At 38.2% G+C, this 22,022-nt stretch overlaps 3 protein-coding genes across 8 annotated transcripts in view; 2 read left to right on the plus strand and 1 right to left on the minus strand.

Annotated features, from left to right (window-relative positions):
* LOC143716791 (phosphoglucomutase-1-like) lies at positions 1-18,645 on the plus strand. 3 transcript variants are annotated; one of them, XM_077209117.1, is made up of 11 exons: positions 5,804-5,988; positions 11,040-11,202; positions 11,272-11,418; positions 11,499-11,624; positions 12,261-12,451; positions 12,631-12,785; positions 12,876-12,991; positions 14,572-14,707; positions 14,789-14,972; positions 17,715-17,849; positions 17,978-18,395. In XM_077209117.1, exons 1-11 carry the CDS (start codon positions 5,950-5,952, stop codon positions 18,065-18,067), a joined length of 1,482 nt encoding a protein of 493 aa, XP_077065232.1. In that variant the 5' UTR covers positions 5,804-5,949; the 3' UTR covers positions 18,068-18,395. The 3 variants fall into 3 exon arrangements, with proteins under 3 accessions (XP_077065243.1, XP_077065232.1, XP_077065254.1); XM_077209139.1 differs by lacking the exon at positions 5,804-5,988 and adding an exon at positions 9,711-10,045 and having other exon boundaries at positions 17,978-18,645; XM_077209128.1 differs by lacking the exons at positions 11,040-11,202; positions 11,272-11,418; positions 11,499-11,624; ... (5 more) ...; positions 17,715-17,849; positions 17,978-18,395 and adding exons at positions 1-538; positions 2,160-2,270; positions 3,764-3,866; ... (1 more) ...; positions 4,212-4,307; positions 6,591-6,893 and having other exon boundaries at positions 5,719-5,988.
* LOC143717142 (uncharacterized) lies at positions 18,346-21,247 on the plus strand. 3 transcript variants are annotated; one of them, XM_077209153.1, is made up of 7 exons: positions 18,346-18,395; positions 19,025-19,106; positions 19,222-19,258; positions 19,396-19,484; positions 19,692-19,788; positions 20,845-20,909; positions 20,995-21,247. In XM_077209153.1, exons 2-7 carry the CDS (start codon positions 19,037-19,039, stop codon positions 21,120-21,122), a joined length of 486 nt encoding a protein of 161 aa, XP_077065268.1. In that variant the 5' UTR covers positions 18,346-18,395; positions 19,025-19,036; the 3' UTR covers positions 21,123-21,247. The 3 variants fall into 3 exon arrangements, with proteins under 3 accessions (XP_077065268.1, XP_077065287.1, XP_077065278.1); XM_077209172.1 differs by lacking the exon at positions 20,845-20,909 and having other exon boundaries at positions 20,995-21,239; XM_077209163.1 differs by lacking the exon at positions 18,346-18,395 and having other exon boundaries at positions 18,910-19,106.
* The window catches only part of LOC143716535 (tyrosine-protein kinase JAK1-like), a 17,433-nt gene continuing 16,640 nt past the window's right edge, over positions 21,230-22,022 (minus strand). For both annotated transcript variants that reach the window (XM_077209102.1, XM_077209094.1), the window contains exon 24: positions 21,230-22,011. In XM_077209102.1, the coding sequence (XP_077065217.1) occupies positions 21,904-22,011 (108 nt within the window). In that variant the 3' untranslated portion in view covers positions 21,230-21,903. The remainder of the gene's footprint in view (positions 22,012-22,022) is intronic.

Consider the following 22,022-nt stretch of genomic DNA (forward strand, 5'->3'; position numbering starts at 1 on the left):
GTCTCACTCTAGTGAGGACCAGAGCAGTCTTAGCTTAAAAGAAACAACCATGATACTGCTTTTACTGTCGCTCCTTCTGGTGTCGTCTCAGTCTCATTCCTTTCCTACAGAGCTCACCTTGCCTGAACATCTGACAGAAACTCGGTTACGCTTTGCAGCTCTGGACGAAGTTCGGCTTTTGGCGAACGGCCTCCTACAGCTGGGACATAGCCTGAAGGACTTTGTGCAGAATACCAAGAATCAGATCAATGATATATTCCAAAAGCTCAACATCTTTGACAAATCCTTCTACCAACTTTCTGCGCTGGCCAGTGAAATCAAGGAGGAGGAGGAAGAACTGAAGAAGACCACTGTGTTCTTAAAAGCAAATAATGAGGAAATAAAGAGTATGTCGCTGGAGATCAACTCCAAAGTGGAAGATATCATAAAAGAGAGGAACCATCTGAGGAGTCAGGTGGGAGGCTTGGAGGAGAAGTTAAGTGGTCTGTCCCAGAGTTTGCTCTCAACTGAGCAGGTTGCAGAAATCTCCACACTCAAGGTATGATTATGAATTGGCTCAAATGTAAAAATGCTAGATGATTTATAGATAGGTCACACCTAACGTCTTGATCATCTTGCTTGTTTTTCATTTGGTGCATGTAAAGAGTTTTCTGGCATTTATTCAGGTTCCAGGGTTCACAATGTAAGACGCCGCTCTTTGTTTTTAATACATGATTTTGAGTTTGAATTGAATCGGTCACGTGTTTTCCATGTGTTGAAGTGGAATTTGAAAAGACAGGAAAAAGGATATCACTCAATTGCGATTCAACAAAATTCAAAAATAACACAAAATTTCATTACTCCAAGTTTTGGGCAAAACATTTAAATTCACAACATTGTATTCAACAAAATATGTCTATTTTCACCGTGATTTGTAATAAAAAAAATGTTTCACAACTGAATATCAATATTGATAACACTTTATTTTAAGGTGTCCTTCTTACAGCGTAATTATACATTTAAGTACAGAGTAATATTAATTAACTACATGCTACAGTAACGTGTAACAAAGACACTATAAAATCAAGTATCCCTTAAATATTTCTCTAAACTAAGGTAAACAGTCTAATTAACAGAGTTTCCCGAAGGGAAAGGCAATTTAATGTATAAAAAGAATAAGAATAAAAAAAAAGTCAAGAGAAAAAACAAACAAATATTCAACATAAAAAAAAATCTTTAATAGTTTTAGTTTAGCATGCCACAGAGGGTGCTAACAATTTAGGTCACAGTGGTTCACTTGATCCTAAAAGTTTGGGAACCAGCTAAATTGTTACAACTGGTTGCAGAGATGGAGGAAGCAGGATCTACATGCAGCAGTTTTATTAACAACCAAACTCAAACTTCACAAAATAATCTCAGAACAAGAACAGAACAACCAAAACATGCAACGTTTAGAACTGACAAAGAACAGAACACAGGGTTTAAATAGACAGAATTGAAGAGCAAAATAACAAGACAGACCTGAACTAAACTAACAATCAATCAAACAAACACCATAGAAACAAACAGACAGGGGCGGAGAAACACAGAACTGAACTAATTGACAGAACACAAAGACAGAAATCAAAACAGACTGACAATGTGACATAAATACTGCATCATGGGAAATGTGTTTTCCTCCCATGGTCCAAAAATTATTTACATAGTGAAATGTCTATAAATTATGCATATTATAATATTAATGTAGAAAAATGGAAAAGGTACTGGTAATTTTCAGCCAGAAAAAAATACATTAAATTAAAAACACAACACAAAATTACAATTTTCTAGCACAACATAATACAATGATACAACCTTCCTATTAACATGGTACATTTTTTTAGAGTACATTGCTCTCCATGTATACATTTTATCATTCATGCATTAATTAATTCCAAATGTGATTTGAAATATCCTGTTTTGGTTACCTCAGTTTAAATTCAGGAATTAAATATAAATTCATAATATCAGTTATGAATGGCGCATAACCCTGACTGGTTCACATTTATGTTTGATATAAATGATGTATAAAAATACAGCAGGGAAAACATCTGGGGCTCTAGCAGATGTGAATTGTGAAGTGTCCATACACCGTGACCAGGAGGGTGAAAAGATGCTAAGATGTTGCTTTTGTCTATTAGGAGATAATCCAGACCCAGGAAAAGAGCGTCACTGATCTGCTGAAGGCTGTGAATGAACAAAGTGAGCAGCTCAACAACCAAGGGACCAAAATCAAGGGCCTGGAAAATAAAGTACAGTATTAAGAGACCATTTAAGATAACTATAACTGTGGATGTGTTCTGTCAGCGTATAACTCATCCTGCACAGTTTGCAATTTAAAAATTAATGATATTTTAAATCATGCGGCTTTTTGAAGTGAAGTATGCTATTATTTTGTTAAGTGATAGGAATTTTCATCCAGCAGACAATAAAATGAGCATAAATACCCCATAGACAGGGTTGTGCCTGAACGCGTTCATTGAACTCGTTCATATTTTGGGCGAACGTGAGCTGAACCTACTGTATTACTGCCTGATGAACGTTATTGTGAACGCGTTCATTCGGTTCATTCTGGTGTCTGTGAACGCACGGTCTCTCAGTTTAACTTCGTTCAATAGGGTGCCAGATTTCTATAGAGTCTTCCAGGCGAAAACCCGGATAAAACACACGTAAACAGGCCTTAATATGTAGCGAAAAAAACACCCAATCTGGCAACACAAGCCACCAGTGTCGCACCGCGGCCGCCGCATGCGTCATCAAAACAAAAAGCAGCATGTAGTCGACAAAGCAGCGAGGAGGCGTCGTATCGTATGATCAGTTTTAAGACAAGGTCGGTGAGGATGGGAAAAATCTTACATTTCTGTGCAAACATTGCCCGCCGATAAAATAACCGCTGTCTGTGGTTGTATATGGGTTGTGGCAATTATTTTAAAAAAAAAAATAGCTCGCAGCAACATTATGGAAAAAAAGAACTATGAACTAGTTCATTTTTTGGAACCGTGAACTTAGTTCAAAATTGTGAAGTAGCCTATGAACTATGAACTGAACTATTTCATTTTAAAATCCGTGAACTGAACTTTGAACTAGTTCATGTAGAAAGTGAACTTTCCCAACACTGCCCATAGACCTATAATAAAAACAGGACCTGAGCCAGATATTGGATTTGGAAATCCCCTTGAGGCCAATTCACTCCAAGAGCCATAACTATATTAGCATCCACACCAATACACAACATTGTTTCTTTAAGCATGCGCTGCAGTTCTGTAATTTTAAATTTGGCATGACTTGGAAGTTTGTGATAGTCTTTCTTTCGCTAAAATTATGTATATTTGAGTTAAACAGCTTCTTGACAAAGATGATAAATGTTTGGTGGGGCTTGATTTTTTCTATCAGGAATTGATTGGATGGTTGTGGATTGCTATTGCTATGCAATTAGTGCAAAAAAATACTGCAATTTCCCATAAAAAATAAGAATTGTCAATTTTGATTTCATGGTGACTTTAAATGCTCTAGCTCTTGAAAGCAAAATGGATTCTGATTGGCTGTTAATGTTTTTATTGTTCATCAGATGGAAAAATCGTTCTGAACGTGATTCCAACAATATTCTTCCTCTGCACTGTTGACTGCTATTCTCGTAGAATTAGAATTATTATTAAAACTTCATAGTTATTGTAGCTACTGTCCTTGGTGTGAATAGACTATAAAGTTTTTTAAGTAAAACTGTGTTTTCAAAATTGCTATCTAGCTCAGCATCCAGGAAACTGCTGAAAACTTGCAAAGGAACCGCCAAACCAACAGCCTCTCAGGATACCTTCCGTACTTCACATCCGATGGGAGCTTCTCAGGCGGTAGGGGAGGCAGGAATGAATGGCTTTGAAAAATGTTACTGCATCTGTTCAGTTACATACCAGCATGTCACGTTGTGTTGTAGACCTTCCAAAAGACTGTGGCGAGGTCTTCAACCGAGGACAGAAATTCAGCGGCCTGTATGCTATTAAACCACACGAGTCAAAAACCTTTCTTGTGAATTGTGAATTCACCGAGGGTAAGAATAAAGCATATTTCTTTCTCACTTCTCTGAATTCTTAAAACATTCAGAGTGGTTTCCCTTCAACAACAACAACAACAACCACAAAAAAAGACTCATTAAACTTTGAGATGACTATATGGCATACTGGTCTGTGAATCTACAGAGGGAGTGTTCACTGTCATCCAGCGCAGACATGACGGCTCTGTGGACTTTGATCAGTCCTGGGACAAGTATGAAGATGGATTTGGAGACTTCAGCAGTGAGTTAAATCAAGGATGTTGTGCTCATAAACTTGAGTAAATGTGTTCAGTCTGTGATTATAGTTCGGAGCACAATGGAGTGCTGTGCGTTTGGTGTTGAGAAAGTCTGACATCTTTCAACTTTTAGTATCACTTTTTACAACATAATTTCATAGTATGCAATTTGACCAGCATTCCTCTTTTATGATGTTGCCTTCCTTGTCCTAATCTTTTCTCAGGCATAATATCTTTCAAAATACTTACTGAAGAAATACAGTGTTATGCATGTGGTTAGAGCCTTGTGTCACAAGTGATGACATATATTTTAACATTGCTTTAAATCATCAAAATAAGGTAAGCAATTATCAACTTTTTTATAAGTTATACAATAATCAACAAATTTTTAAAGTCAGTTTAATGTACTTTAAGTTTAAATGACTTACATAACCAAGTTGACTTAAAAATATAATGCAGCAATTTTTTTATAGTGTTTGTTTGAAATTCATAACCTAAATTTCATTTGAATAGATTTAAACATTTCTGGTAGTGGACAAATTACAAAAATACAAAAATAAATTTAAATATTCTAAAATGTATTTTATAAAATATTTTGTTCCAGTCATAAAATTTAAAATAAGGGATTGAAGGTCAGTGGAAAACTAGTGGATCATTAAAAAACTACAACTATAAAACTGAAAACGAAAATCTTATTTAAAAAAAGAAATCTGATTATTTTTTACCCTTACAAAGTTGAAATATTGAGCTTGACCAACCAATGTAACTAACTGTATACACTGTAAAAAAAAAAGAAAAAAAAAAAGAGAGAAAAACAAGTCTTTGAAGTTGAAATTAAAATAAAGATTATTGGAGCATGTTTTACAAAAAATACTATTTCAGTCTTTCTACTTCAAAATTTCACTCAAATGGTTTCAAAGTAAATCCTATACTAAATTTCAGTGTTCCAGAAGCTTATTCCTGTTTCAAACATGATTAAAATTACGGACAAAATGTCAGAATGTCAAAATGATGTAGGAAAGATCATAACAAAGAAAGTGAGTGGCAAATGCATATTCAGCATTTTCTCAGAATAAGACATAATACATTTCAGGGAAACAAAACTACACATACCATGAAAGCATCATTTTCATTACAAGAGCAAAATTGAACTAATTAATATGGTTGCATGCAACTTGGCTGATATACATTTATTAATAATAATATTTTTTTTTAAATAATTTTATATACTGTATCGAAACTGCGGAATTATTAAAACGAGTGATGTTAATGTGTAAATATGTGAATTAATGCATATAGTAGATCACACCATACTGTATATATTATGATATTGGAATGCCATAATATTCCAAAGTAATATTGGAATTTATAACACTACACAGAAAGCTAGATGTCTCAGATATCTGTGTTTGATAGGTGAGTTCTGGCTGGGGCTGAAGAAGATCTATGCTGTTGCCCATCAGGGACATTCTCTCCTGCACGTCCAGATAGAGGACTGGAGGAAGGAGAAGCATTTCATAGTTTATCAGTATATCCTGGAGGACGCTGCCTCCAACTACACCATCCATCTGAAGCTGCAGTCGGCTGAGTCCAGCTCTGGTGTGGACGAACACACTGGCTTCAGGTTCTCCACTAAAGACCACAACGATGGAAACCAGGATCCAAACTGTGCCCAAGACTACACAGGTAAAGTACATGCCGTCATTTGCAATTAACATTAACATGATCCAAGAACATCTTGCTAACATTCCCATTTAGTTATGTTCTTTGAAAGTTCAAAATGTCCAGTTTTTTAAATGTTTTAAAAATGTTTTTTCATGGTTGCACTAATGTTAAGGGAACATTCTGTTTTATAATTTTGCAAACTATTGGAACGTACAAGTAGTAGCTAACAATTTGAGAAGTGTTAGATGAACAACCAGCTAAAACGTTTCAAGAAAAAAAGTTCCATGAACGATGCACAGTACAGTAAATAATGTTTTCTTTTTTAATGTTAAGAATATTATTAAAGACCGGATAACTTTGAACGATTGTTCCATTAGCGTTACTGGAAGAACTTTTGTTTATAACTTTGAGAGAACGTTCTGAGAATGTTCCCTGTTATCTGGGGCCTTTTTCATTGAGTGATGCTGTGCAAAATTAATATATCAAGTACTGCTTTGCCTGTACCAGTCCCTAAAGACCCTATTTTGAGAAAAACCCTGTGTGTTTTTTATTGTGTGCATCATATGCTTTTGTGTGCAAATTAAATGTGTCATTCTGTACACGACTGCTGCTGTTTCCTTTAGGTGGGTGGTGGTTTAGCATTTGCGGCGACATTAACCTGAATGGCAAGTGTATTCAGAGCAGACCTCGTAAAAAGGGAACCCACTGGAAACCTGGCAGGGGAACCACCATCTTCAAGGCCTCAAAAATCTCCATTAGTCATCTCACAAAGCCACAAACCCCTTAATATCAACAGTATGTGCAGAAACACAGTGTGGGATTATCAGAGCTCCAATACACATTCATGTACAACTCAATACTGTTTTTTACAAAATAACCTTTTAATGGACATGACAAATTTTGTCGAGTATAAACATATCAAGTATGATGCAGTAAAAATGGGACATTTACACTATGATTAGGCCGCTGGATATATGATTCAGTTTCTCCACCAGTCATCTTAATTACACTGCAATGAGTACAACCAGGAAACCTCACATTTAACCTTCTGAGAGCCAGTTTCATCCATGTGTTTAAATGTCATATTGACTGTCATTTGCTATTTTTGAACTACTTCCAATAAATATCCGCTTAAATTTACGATTTTATTAACATTAAATTCAAATATATTTCAAAAATGTTTTCATTTGCTCTTTTTTTAACATCCTATGTAATTCTTTTTTAAATAAATGACCGCAAGTAAATCTTCGGAAACCACACAATAATAAGGAGAGTGGGGGAGGTGAGAGAGGGGGGAGTGAAGTGAGAGAGAGAGAGAGAGAGAGAGAGAGAGAGAGAGAGAGAGAGAGAGAGAGAGAGAGAGAGAGAGGGGGTGGGGGTGGTTGCAAGGACATTTGTAGCTGGTGCAGCATTGCCCTCTTCTGAGCATTGTCAATAATTGCAGTCATTTTTTATTTAAAGTTTGTTAAAATAATACATACACTGATCAGCCACAACAACATTAAAACCACTGACAGATGGAGATAGTAACTGATTATATGGTTAAAATCTGTCAAGGGGTGGGATTTATTAGGCAGCAAGTGAACAGTCAGTTCTTGAAATTCATATGTTGGAAGCAGGGGGGAAAAGATAAGTCTTGTGGGGTTTTGACTGTATAGGTGAACGTGCAAGTACAACAGGTACCTGCACCAGCACCAGCATCTTTGTTGATCCTGGAACAACATTCAAATCAACCAATCAGATTTGAGGGCCAAGTTTATAGTTTATGTCAAGATTAGGCTTACAACCAGTTAGGTGCTTCTACAGCAGTGTTATGGATCTATCAATCCCCTCTGATTTTAGAGATAAGATATGAGTAGAGTTAGGTTAGGGATATGCTTAGGACTACATTTTCAGATAAGAATGTTATTCCAGGATCTACAAAATTTGCCACGTTTCCACTGAAATTACCCAGAACAAATTGTCCCAGGAACGTTTTTACCCCCAGACCTGTTGCCTTCTGCGTTTCCATCGTATTCTAAGTACCGTGAAAATTAGTCCGATGACGTAGGACAGAGCACGGCTTTCCAGTTCCCGCTGGATTTTGTCCTCTGCATATAAGCTTAAAAAAGCCTGAACCTCGTTGTAGGCCCATCGGTCGTATTTTTAAACTCCATTGTTGATTCGAATAGCAAACAACTCTTACTGCATGCACCTCAACAGACTTTTAAGAATGGTGGTTGAAATAAAATGCTGGGTGAGTCAACCAATCAAAATGCTGCGTGAACTCAACAAATCAGCATGTTCAGTGCCCAAGTCCCACCCCCGAAAGTTTGGTGGAAATGCGGCTTTACTTGGCAAAATCACAGTGACCTCCTGGGATGCAGTGGTTAGTACCAACCAAAATTCGTGCAAGGAAGGACAACCTGTGAACCGACATCAGGGTCATGGGAGCCCATGGCTCACTGATGCACGCGGGTAGCGAAGGCAAGCCCGTCTGGTCCGATAACACAAAAAAGCTACTGTAGCTCAAATTGCTGAAAAAATGTATGCAGCCCATGATAGAAAGGTGTCAGAACACATAATGCATCACAGTTTGCTGCATATGTCAATGCATAGCCGCAAGCTGGTCAGGATGCCCATGATGACTTCTGTCCACCGGCGAAAGCACCAACAAGCAGCAAGTGAACGTTAGAACTTTACTTCCTTTATTTTAGAGCAATGGATGAAGTTTTGCCTGGTCTGAAGAATCAGGTTTTATTTGAGATAAATTGTGTGCATGGCCAGGTGCGTGTGCATTGTTTACCTGGGGAAGAGATGGCATCAGGATGTACTATGGGAAGAAGGCAGGCAAAGGGAATCAGTGTTGCGCTCTGGGCAATGTTCTGCTGGGAAACCCTACGTCCTGGCATTCATGTGGATGTTACTTTGACATGTACCACCTTCAGTACCTAGATTTCTGCAGACCACACACACCCTTAATGGCATTATTCCCTGATGGCACTGGCCTCTTTCAGCTGGATAATGCACCATCCCACATTTCAAAAATTGTTCAGGAATAGTTTGAGACATATGACACAGAGTTCAAAGTGTTGCCTTGGCCTCCAAATTCCCTAGATCTCAATCCGATTGTGCTGGACAAACAAATCCGATCCATGGTGGCCTCACCTCGCAACTTGCCTGGATCTTAAAGGATTTTCATTTCTTTCTACCCCAATTGCCCTGGTCTTGTTGCAGTAAGGACTTACCCTGGGTCTTTTTTTATTCAGTTTATTCTGGAGCCAGCTAAACCACCTGTTACAATCAACACATCAACACAGTAATTTCATCCAAAAGGATCTTAGACATGCTGCTGTCAATACCCAAACCCCCCTGACTGTCCCCAAACCCTGACTATCCTGTTATAAAACTATATGGCACGTTTTTCATTAACTGCTCGGATCTTGAATGATCCTGTGAGATTTAGAATATGTCAAAACAACCCATGTAGTGTTTACAGCAAGATCATCCTGGGCTCATTCCCTCAGAATCAGCTCTTTTTAGCCTCTGAGTAAATGCCTGGGCAAATAGTGCACATGAATGAGCCCTTGTTGGCCGTCTTATGCATCTGCCTCAATAGGCCTTTGGAGGCAAGAGAATCTGACAGTGATGCCCAAGCACATGTGTGAGAAGCCATCTTCAGTTACCAAGTTTAAATTTAGCCTGTTAACAGCCTCAATCTTACTCTTGGGAATGCCATAAGGGCTCAAGGCTTTTCCTCCTTCTCCTCCCGTCACTCTGTCTCTCTCCTCTGCGAGGAGATAACAGCTTCTCCTTTAGTCTTCCTCAACGGTTTGGAGCAATGAACGGTAGTCCCTTGCAAGTGCTGACGTTGCCTACTTCTCCATACCTCGACCAGAGGCCTGGAACCAGTGGCCTGAGGAAGAAGGTCCATATTTTCCAGTCTAAAAAGAACTATTTGCACAACTTCATTCAGTGCATCTTTTCCTCCATCGACCTGCGGGACAGGCAGGGCTCCACTATGGTGGTGGGTGGAGATGGACGCTACTTCAATTCGACTGCAATTCAGGTCATAGTGCAGATGGCTGCTGCTAATGGGGTCAGTTGCAATTCTTACAGTTGTTTTCTAATGAGGAACCACTATATGTTTCTAAATCTCATCCAAGTTATCGTTATAGACACATGGCTCTCTTCCCAGATGCATCATGACACCTGCACTGTATCTTCTGTAATATATTATAGGCCTACTTTATACTCTTATAGTTGGATGGCAAATAATAATTGGTCTCCAAATAGAGTACATTACCTATAATAGAGTACATTTTCAACATAAGCAGTGTGAGGAAATAAATATCACATAGACAGCTGGTTTATTGCGTACCACTTTTCAGTGTTTCCATATTTTCTACTTTCCACACTTTCCATATTTATTCTTGTTACAAAGGTGAATGCAGCTCACAGAGAACATTCTCAGAACTTTGGCTAACATTCTGGTTAGGTTTTCGCAAAGTTATGAACAAAAAATCTTAGAGAAATAATAATAGAAGTTATGATTTTTAATGATGTTCTGAAACCGTGAGTTGAAACATTATTTATACATAAATAGTTAATGGAATGTTTTTTTCTGAAAAGTTTTTTTTCTGAAACGTTTTAGTTGGATGCACATTTTATAAATATTACAACTTGTTTCAGAATGATCCGAGAACATTCAAAAGTAACATTCCCATAATGTTTGCAAATTATAAATTTGAATGTTCCCTTAACGTTCGCATAAACAAAAAATGTTTAGAGAACATTCAAAAATAAAGTTTTCTTAATGGGAGCATTGACGAAACATTAGCTGGATATATAGGACACATTATAAGCAAATGGTGACAATCTTTAATAGATTTCAAATTTTGCTAATTTGGATCTGACACAGGTGGAAAGAGCATGCTGATCTAGTTTTTGCTCTATTAACTTTTTTAAGTAGACACATTAACACTATAATTTCTCATAATGAAGTTGGTCCAGTTGAAATTTGTACATGATGTCCTAAAATGATGACCAGTAACAAATGGTGTTTAATTCAATGGGGCTGATGAATTTCTTAGGTGGGTCGTGTTGTGATTGGTCAGAATGGCATCATGTCTACGCCGGCTGTGTCGTGCGTGATCAGAAAGATTAAAGCCATTGGTGGGATTATTCTTACTGCCAGTCACAACCCTGGAGGACCTGACGGAGACTTCGGCATCAAATTTAATACTGCCAATGGAGGTAAAATAGCTCACGTGTGATTATAAAGTTGTTGTTTTTTTGTGTTATCATTGTAAATCTTCAATGCAGGTCCAGCACCAGAGGCTGTCACAAATAAAGTCTTCCAAATGAGCAGAATCATAGAGGAATATGCTATCTGTCCTGAAATCAGAGTTGATTTTGGGATTATTGGCAAGCAATCCTTTGACCTGGAGAACAAATTCAAACCTTTTACAGGTGAAAACATTTGCAACACAACTGCTGAGCTGTTGATTAAAAAAATTAACAGAATGTCTTGTCGATATTCTGTCATGCAGTAGAAATTGTGGACCCAGTTGAATCCTATGCCAACTCTCTGAGGAACATCTTTGATTTTGCCATTCTGAAGAAGTTACTGTCGAGAGACAATCACATACAAATCCGTTTAGATGCCATGCATGGAGGTAAGGAACCATATTTCTTTTTACTGATGTAGAAACAGATTGATCTAGCCACTGAGTTACCATAGCCAACACTTCATCAAGTTAATTTTCCACATTTTGATAAGAGCATTAGAGTAGCAACTGCATCTACTTAATGGGTCGAAGATGCTTCCATGTATGCCAGTTGGATTGGGATGAGTTTAGACTTGCACTGCTGCCCGCTTCTCTGCGAGATTGAGTTTCCATATACATGCTGTGATCTGAATGATTAAGACAAGCCATCTGACATAATATTAAAAGCAAGCACAGCTTTCCTCTTTCAAGGAGTAACTCCATACCACATTGATGAGTCCCTTGAAATTATAGGAATCTTTGGATGACTTCCATTGAAATTGCATTACTGTAAATGCAATGTTTGCTTGTTTTAAGTCTGGTAATCAACAGAATGTCATGGTTTCTGTAGATGCAGTTTAAATTGTATTGAACCCAAAGCATTCCTTCAGCAAGAGTTTATTCAAATTGAATCAATGAAAACGTTTTAACAGGTAAAGAAAGGATGGCTCTCAGTAAGAATCATTAAATGTACAACTTAATCTTGTGTCTCAATAAAACGGCTGATTCTGAACTTTTGTTATTGAACCTCCATTGGTTCTACAGTGATTGGGCCATATGTGAAGAAGATCCTGTGTGAGGAGCTGGGCTCCCCTGCAAATTCAGCCATTAACTGTGTACCTCTGGAAAATTTTGGAGGTTGCCACCCAGACCCCAACTTGACCTATGGCGCAGACCTTGTTGAGACAATGAAGAGAGGACAGTATGACTTTGGAGCTGCTTTTGATGGTGACGGTGTAGGTGTTGAGACAACCTTTTGACCCAAGCAAAAGTGCTCAAATGACAGAGAGTATAACATTTTCTTGACGCCCTCCTGACCCAGTCGCTCTCTCTCTCTCTCTCTCTCTCTCTCTCTCTCTCTCTCTCTCTCTCTCTCTCTCTCTCTCTCTCTATCTCTATCTCTCTCTCTTTCTAGGACCGTAATATGATCCTTGGGAAGCATGGCTTCTTTGTAAACCCCTCCGACTCAGTTGCTGTCATTGCTGCAAACATCTTCTGCATTCCTTACTTCCAGCACACAGGAGTAAGAGGCTTTGCTAGGAGTATGCCCACCAGTGCAGCTCTAGACATGTGAATATGACTCCTAAATGTTTCACATTATTAAAGATGTTCACTTACCAGGATCATCTGCATTTCGACTCACTCTGAACTTCTATGCAGGGTGTCCAGGGCCACCAAGATCCAACTATATGAGACTCCAACTGGTTGGAAATTTTTTGGGAGCTTGATGGACGCAGGACTTCTCTCACTGTGTGGGGAGGAAAGTTTTGGCACAGGTAATGAATGTACAGCACCAAGACATTTAAAGACAAATATATAATAAGAAATGTTTGTTTTCTTCAATGATGGCCACTTTTGGCAATGCAGACAATAACATATCTTAAAGAGGACCTATAATGCCCTTTTCCAAAAGTTTTTTGGGTCTACTTGAATAGGTTTTCATGCTTGAATGTTCAAAAAACATTATTTTTTTTCTCATATTTGACATTGTTGCGGCTCCTCTCTTCCCAGTCAGTAACGCTCAGAGGTGCATTTCTCGTACAACGACACAACTCACTGCTTAACTACCATAGTCACGACTGTTTCCCGAAACCATATTGTCGCAAATTGATCGTTCAACCACGTTGGTTAATGATGTCACGCAGCATGTGGTGGAGTAATAGCTACTTTTAATGAATCCATTTGAGATCGAATTAATGCTAAGGTGAGGACTATTTCTAATTTTTCTCAGTTATCTTGCTTTATTTCCAGATTCAATCATAGTCTCGATCTTATGTACTAGAGCATGGACGTAAATGAGCACTCTTTCAAAAATGGTGCTTTAAATCTCTTGACAAACTAAAAGACGTAAATGACATTTGTATATATTCTAAATAAAAGATACAAATTGTACTGAATGTCAGCTTGCTTATTTTGCTCAAGATAAGGATTTATTAAATCCACATGTCATGCAAACAAGAAACTATGCATTTAACCACAGGTCGAGAGCTGTCGTTTCAACTAAACAACTTTACAATGCTGTTTGCGAATGTTCGTTAGAACTATGGTTTCGGGAAACACGACTCGTTGAACTATGCTAAAAGAACTTGTGACCATAGTTTGCTTATGATGTTTTCAGGAAACGCACCCCTGTCTAGTTCCTGTCTCTATGAAGCCCCTACTTTTGAAAGGACAGTGTGCTCTGATTGGTTGGCTGGATCAGTGAGTTGTGATTGGGCGACCACTTCGAGACTGTTTCAGAAATGTCACGCCCTTAACCATAACCATAAGTTTCAACACACTATTAATGCAAACAGGGCCTCTCCCCCTTTTCTTGTGTATGTCGGAGAGAATTATTTGAATAACGGATATTGTGACGTGTTCATTTCTGGAAGAAAACTCGAGACTATCAAGGAGTTTCAGGGAGACGTTGTCGTTTACTGATATAAAGAATTTGGAATGTGTGCTTTGTAACTTTGCAGACCTTTTTCATGCTCAAACAGTAACACTAATAGTGTTGCACATGAAGAAATTTTGACATCCATGGAACCTTTCTATTGTAGAAAAGGTTCTTGAAAAAGGTTCTTCGGGTTATTTAATTGTTCTTCACAAGAAAAGTTATTTTAAGAACCTTTCACTGAAAAGTTATTTGGTAAACCCAAATGTTTCTTCTATGGCTTTGCTGTGATTTATTTTGTTTTCTTCAAACATATATTATTTTTCATCATATGCTCATCATTGAAAAACAACTACTGCTTCCATTGTAAACAAGTAAAGTAACTTTAGAAAAAAATTGATTAATTGAAGTTGAAGAAACACCAATAACAAAAAATGTGGCATCAAAGATATTATTAGATTTGCTATATATTCTTGATAGGTTCAGATTATATCCGGGAGAAGGATGGGCTTTGGGCAGTGTTAGCATGGCTGTCCATCCTAGCGGTAAGGAGGCAAAGTGTAGAAGACATTATGACAGACCACTGGAGAACCTACGGGAGGAACTACTACACCAGGTGTACTATCAGTAAAAGACCTATTCTACATATACAGTCTAGTCAGACATTTCATATTGATGACATATGTACACATGACAGATTTGATTATGAGGCGGTGGATTTAGATGCGGCTGTGGAGATAATGTTGGATCTTGAGCTGGTGGTTACAGACAAGGCATTCATTGGGCAAGTGTTTACTGTGGGGGAAAAGAAATACCAAGTGGAGGCGGCAGACAATTTTGAGTACAGTGACCCTGTGGATGGAACCATTTCAAGAAATCAGGTACTGTTTTATAGTATTCCCAATATATATTATACAAGTAAAGACACCAAAAAGGCAGACATTTAGCTATTTAATTGTTATTAAAAGCTATTTAGCTATTTATTGAGACTCATTGCAGAAAGATTAATGGTACCTTATAAAATGTTAACTTAAAATATCAACATGTCATTTTGACAAAAGAACCTTAATTTCATTGCCCCAAACCAGTTAAGTGCTAACTCCGCCCAGCCGATTCTAACGATTTTATTAGTCAGTGACAGTGCTGATTGTCTACATCTGGGGTTTTCTATCTTTTAGGGGGAGTTTACGCAAAAACATCTCGGTCACTGTTGTAACCTCGGTTCCCTGAGAGTAGGGAATGAGTATTGCGTAAGTTAGCTTACGCTATGGGAAAACTCCTTTTCTCGAGAATATTGAAGCAAATTTTTTAAAACGCAGTGCAGCTGCACAGCAGACATACAGCTGAATGCCTTAGCTTGCCCATTGGCTGTGCTGCGGCAACTGCACGAACCTATGACGAGTCGGCTAGGATGTGCAAACCAATTAGAACGATTCGCGTCAGCGCGCATCAGAGCCCACCAGAATGGGCATGGCTTATAGTAATTTAAGCCCCCATTTCACCATAGAATTCAAGTTAAATCGACTGAAGCGATCCCCTGATCAAAAGCACAGTAGCACGGCGAGTTACGCAATAGTCGTTCCCTATGCCACGTCTCATCTGTAAAGAATTTATGACTGTTCCTAGAAAAGGTATACTCTGGCTGGGAGACAGTGCGCTTTTTGAAGAATTGATCCTGAGACCTAGGCATTCTAAATGGCTGAGGAGCCAGGATCTGTGAGTTATTAACTGTGCCTCCGATTGGGCTATAACCAGCCAATCGTCGTGGTAGTTCAACACTCGCACTCCCCGTTGTCTCAGTGGGGTGAGAGCTGCGTCCATGCACTTCGTAAACGGACGAGGTGCTAGGGATAACCCGAATGGTAGGACTGTGATAAGCCTGCCCCTCGAAGGCAAATCTCAAGAATGGCCTGTGATGGGGTGCTATCTGAATGTGAAAGTAAGCATCTTTCAGATCCACTTGAGAAAAACCAATCCCTCCGGCGAATCTGTGCACTTCTGGAAAGAAGGGGGCGTGTTTCTACTGAAGGGCCTGTTGGCGCCCCTGCAGAAACCATTCGTCTAGCCCGGGCAAAGACCACTCGAGCCTGAGGTCTTCAACGGCCTAAGTTAGCACGCGGAGAAGCTCTGCGTCAAAGCTGGTTCTCACGTCGTTCGCGCTGGCTTGTGTTGAGGGCGCGGGGTCAGTCACGGAGCCCGCCCATTCCTCACATTCGGATGCAGGGAGAGAAACGGTGTCATCCTTCTCATCTTCCTCGTCTGATCCACTAAAAGAGACGACCGGCCGTTTGCTGAGAGGGGCGCTGGTCCGCCTGAGTAAATAGGACCGTCGAGGGTGTTTCTCTGGGAGAGAGCGAGGCACGCGGGGCTGGGCCGGCGTGTGCTCGCTCGTGTTCATCCGCTCTGGCATCCTCTGTGCACGACACTATTTCTTGCGCCCAAGGCATTTGAAACAACGCCTAGAAATTGCTCTTTTAGAAAAGTGAGTCACAACGGCGAACACACTATTTTCTTGTAAAGGATATAGCGCGCCGGATGGCACAGCAGAACAGCGGGCTGAAGGAGGCGTCCAGTTGAAAAACAGGAAGCCGGCGTCCTCAGAACTGCTTAGCAGGTGCTTGTTCCACTGAAGGCTTTTCGACGGCGGCGAGGCTTCTCATCCGGAGGTCAGCGAAGTGAAATTTGCTTAGGGAGATTAAATCTGAATTCTATGGCGAAATGGGGTAAAAAATTATATTGCTATAAGCCATTCCCATTCAGGCGCGAAGCGTCCTGATAAGTTTGTGCATCCTAGCCGACTCGCCATAGGTTCGTGCAGTTGACGCAGCACAGCCAATGAACGAGCTAAGGCACTGCAGCTGCACAGCATTTTTAAAAAAGTTGCTTCAATATTCTCGAGAAAGGGAACTGAAAACTTCTTAATGTGTGTTAGCTGTTCATTTATATGACAAGAGTATTTAGGGGGCCTTAAAACACATTTTTTAAAACAGGGTTCAAAGTGCAAGTTTTTGAAAACTATCCTTATCTCTCAGTGTAAAAAAAAAAAAAAAGATTTTGTGAAAACGTATTACATGTTCAGTCTAGGAGCGTAATGTTTCTTTACAAAGTGACATTGCCAACTACTGGCTTGGAAGCAGAATATAGCATTTTGAAAGTTTTCGTGGATCCGTGTGAACGGGGAACGTTTTGACAAGGTTGTCGTCTATACACGAAAACCTTTTCCAGACAGCTATATGTATTAAGTCCCAATTTATACTATAGAAATATATGTAGGCCTATTATAAAAGTGTAAAATATTATTTGGAAAATATTTAGTTTCTCTATACCTTAGCCTTCATCTTTTTTTAACTCAACATTTTTATTTATTTAAATACATTTTACATTTATTTTGCATCTAAAGCATTCAATGAATAAATAAATAAATTACTTTTTGCATTGTTTTTTTCTAAACTTTTCCACAGGCCGTGTGGATTGAGTTGACCAATGAAACCGGCCGGGTGTTGGGCGGGTTACCGTACTTGTTTAAGGGGAAGATCTCGCTGATAGCCTACTGTGATTAATGTCTGTAATGAATTGTTTCACATTACAACATAAATATTAAGAGCATTTAAAATTCCCTGTAGGGTTTGCGGATCATTTTTAAAGGAGGTTCTCGCATAATCTTTCGTCTTAGTGGGACCGATTGTTTCGGAGCCACAATTCGCCTGTATATCGACAGTTTTGAGAAAGATATAAGCAAGCTCTTTCAGGACCCACAGGTAAATGATGACTTGTTTCTTATGGAACTTTTTATTTTAAAATGCATAACTAGGTCTTGCTTATCATATAACATTTAACTTACTGAACTATAAAATGTTTATTGTAATAAGTGGGGTTTTTTTCACAGGTGGCGCTGGCGGAGCTCGTCACCATTGCCCTGCAGCTTTCACAGATACATGAAAGAACTGGGCGAAGAGGCCCTACTGTTATTACATGATTAACCTACTTTCAATGTCCTTTTACTTTTTCATTCTTTTTTTCTATACAAAAATATAATTGCAACATGTTCTCGCCGTATCAGAGAGAGTACAGACATTCTCGAGCTTCCCCTTTGCTTGGTTTATGAATATTAATTACGTCACTTGACGTTCCAGCAAGGTTACCGAGCAACGTGGCCATAACCTAATTAATATGCATGAGCTAACCACTGAGGAAATTTGCTGCCCAACAACGATATGTTGGACTCAAAAACAAGCACTGATGTCAAGTAATAATGTAATATTCTGGCTGACATAATCGTGAAATGAGACGCAGCTGTCACACAGGTAGGCTAAGTAACTTCTGATAACGAATATATAATTTAAGGAATGGTGTCTTCTATAAAATAATTAAGTGCTATTCCAGGAGTGATTGAATGCATGATTCATTCATTACGGGGTTTGATGTAAAGTCAAGAGTTGGGTAAAACTTATGTCTGTGTAAAAGAGTATTGCACAGCTGGCCATCTGTCTCATTTGTTAACAAATGCAATTGCTGTATTCAGTACATTTTGAATAAATGTCTCGTTTACCCAGAGAGAGAGAGTTATATATTTATATATTTCTGATACAGGCATTAGGCCATACTATATTATGTATATTTTAGGTTCAAGGTTAAACAACCTAATGTGTAGTTAAAATGTTAACACTTTAGGCTACATAAGGTCCCATTAGTCAACTAACAATAAGCAATACATTTGTCACAGTATTTATTAATCTGTGTTAGTGTTATTGATATTACTGATATAATTACAGGTTAAAAGATAGAAAGAATTTAATCAGATGAGCCTATTCGATGATTAGCCAAACTTTCCCTCACATTCCAACAGGTTACAGGCCACATGCACACAAAGTGCTTTTGATGAGTCAGCATAATCCACACTCATTTTATATTGTTCTCTTGCCTATTGCTAAAGAAATAAGTAGCCATGGAAGCATATGAAATGCAGTCCTGCTCTCCATCAACACAGATCATTACTAACAGCCAGGAGCTGGAGGGTAAGAATAGCCCACAAGTTCACGAACTCTGCCTTGCACATCATAAATAACATTTACCCAAATCATATTAAAATGATAATACTTTCAAACAATATTTTTTCACCATTTAAATTAGACGGTGTGGCAGGTATGGGGCTGAAGTCAAACGAAAGGCAAGACCACAAATCTTATGACTCCTTTAAAGTTTTGTAATAGATATCATATATATATATATATATAAAAAAAAAAATATATATATATATATATATATATATATAGGATTTGTAAACTATCTCCTCTTCTTTACCAGGCGAGTATGTAGAATTGCCTTTGAGGAGTATCTCGACATATGGATGAAAATCGCCACCACTAACCCAGAACTTCTGAAAGGAAGCGATTGTAAGTGATTTAATATAAGACTTTCATATGTTGCTCTATCACCATAGTGATGGTGTGGAATTCATCAGCAAATCTAATGTAGTGCTTCATTTGCTATTAACGGTTTCCTTTGAAAAAAATATGTATATGATCTCTTTAAGATGTTTTCAAATATAGAGTCTGGTGTGGAGATGGTCTGCCAAAATTTGTTGATATTTTGTATTACAGCTTTGGATGAATTCATCAGATATACAGAGAGATGTGCAGTCAATAATGGGCCAGCAAGCAGTGATAAAGATTGTCTCATTCAAATGCAGCGCAACATGTGAGTTGATGTAGGCTAATACACATCCACTCATTACATGCAAGCTCAGATATTATTCAAATTTAGTTTGGTTTCGATGAAATCTAGTTTGCATTTCTGAGATAAAGGAGCACTTGTAATGTCCTGTATCCCTCTTTTCCTATATGTAAGGGTCTCCTTGTGGTGCCACAAAACAATTTTGAGATAAAAAGTAAAATGTAAGGTAATTATGACATTTTATCTTATAGTTTTGACTGATATAGAAAGTCAAAATTGACAAAAAGTCTAAATTAATAGATAAAAAGCCATAATAATGACAAACATTTGGACTTTTTAAGTCGTAAATGACTGGGACGACAACGCAGTCCTGAAGTGTCATTGTAATTATAAATTTGTATTATACATCTTTCAAGACTTGTATCCTGGAACCTGTTTAATGGTTTGCGTTCTCGAGCCACCAGGCACTGTTTTGTGCAGATGAACAGGACGGAGCGCATTAAGGGTTTTCTGTTAGAACGGTGTCGTGTAAGCGGCCCCTAAGTTAATAACTAATGATCTTTGCAACGGAAGTGAATCGATCAAAACTAACTTTAGCTGGACAATAACCTTTCTAGAGCTGCTGTTAAGCCAAAACAATCTGTTACTTAAATTTCCTATTATCACTGTAAAGCTGCTTTGAAACAATCTATATTGTTAAAAGCACAATGTAAATGAAGGTGACTTGCCTGTCATGTTGACTTTTTATGTCAAAATTACAACGTAGTATCTTATAATTTCACATTTTCTATCATCTTATAATTGTGACCTTATAATTTATGTCATAATTATGATTTACCAAAGCATGATTCTTATGTGGAGGAAATGGGCTTCCATACTCACCATGATATCATCCGGACTGTTTTTCCTAATATTGTAGAATAGAGTAGTAAAGAACTGCACTCCATACAAACATAGTAGCTCATTATCAATGCTTGATTTTAATGAGTGGACATAATGGGCTTTACTTTTTAATATTGGAACACCCTTATAATGCTGAACACCAGAACAGTACTTGAAGTTTTCGGTTATTATGTGCAGCCCTGTTCAGAAGCGCAGCTGTGTGGAACGCATGAGAAGACTCTACATGCAGTGCAGAGCTCCAGGTGATTGGTCCTGTACATCTGTCTGTGTGTGTGTCCTTTTGGAGATCCCACCTCACCTCAGTTTCTGCAATGTGTACCCCATTAGAACCGCTGATCCCCCAGATTCCTGGTCCTGCTCAGGGTTCAGATGGCCGGGAACACTGGGAGCAAGAAATGGACGAACTGGTGGAATGGACTCATTCTCTCTCTTTGAAAGAATTGGATAACCTATGACCTCTAGCACACATTTAGATAAAATAACGTGATCTTAAACACAAATCAGAACTTTTTTCAAACCAGAACTGGATTTACAGAATAATAAACAATGTCTTTAGGACACATTTAAAACCAAGGAACATTTTATTTTATTTAAATATTTAAATTATTTGGAAAATTATGACAATATTCATCCACTTCTCGATATATACACATCTACAGGGTTTCTGCAGGTATCTTCAAATTAAATGTAAAGTGGTAATGCCTTTTTAAATGTAATTTTTTACATTTTCAATGCCATTCACGACCCCTGACTAACCACAGATATTATATATCCATTTAATGACTTTTAATGCCCCGCAGAAACCCTGATCTATCTCTCTATCTATATATCATTCTGATTGTCATAGATATTACAGTAAAATACAACAAATATGTCTCCTGTGATAAGGCACTTCTGCATTTTACCTTTCATAAAAAAAAAAACATTTTTATACATTATATTTGATGTGATTTATTTTTTTTATAAATGAAGCTTTGTAGCACTTGATTCTTAAACGCTAAGTGTAGGCTGTGTCGTTAGCCAAGTACCTGTAAGAATACACTGTATAAACATAGAGGGTTTCGGAGGTAGGTGATTAACTGAACAAGAGAAAGTAACGTGCAAAATAGTTCTTAGTATAATGACGAAGGTATAGAAACGTTTGAAAAATGAAATCTAATATAGAGAAATAGGTATAGAAAAATATGACCACATGAAACTGAGTTCTGTAGGTGAACTTGATGTGATGGAAGGATGTTAGATTTTTTCTCTAGAGAGGAGAAGCGTAAACTCTTTAATCAGGCTCTCGAAGTCCACTCTGTCTTCTGGGGCTTGACTCCAACACCTGCGCATCTGAGTGTACACCTGCAGCCACA

Source organism: Siphateles boraxobius, unplaced genomic scaffold (genome assembly GCF_051911475.1).
Source record: "Siphateles boraxobius isolate OS27281-9 unplaced genomic scaffold, OSU_SipBor_1 1, whole genome shotgun sequence".
Lineage (NCBI taxonomy): Eukaryota > Metazoa > Chordata > Actinopteri > Cypriniformes > Leuciscidae > Siphateles > Siphateles boraxobius.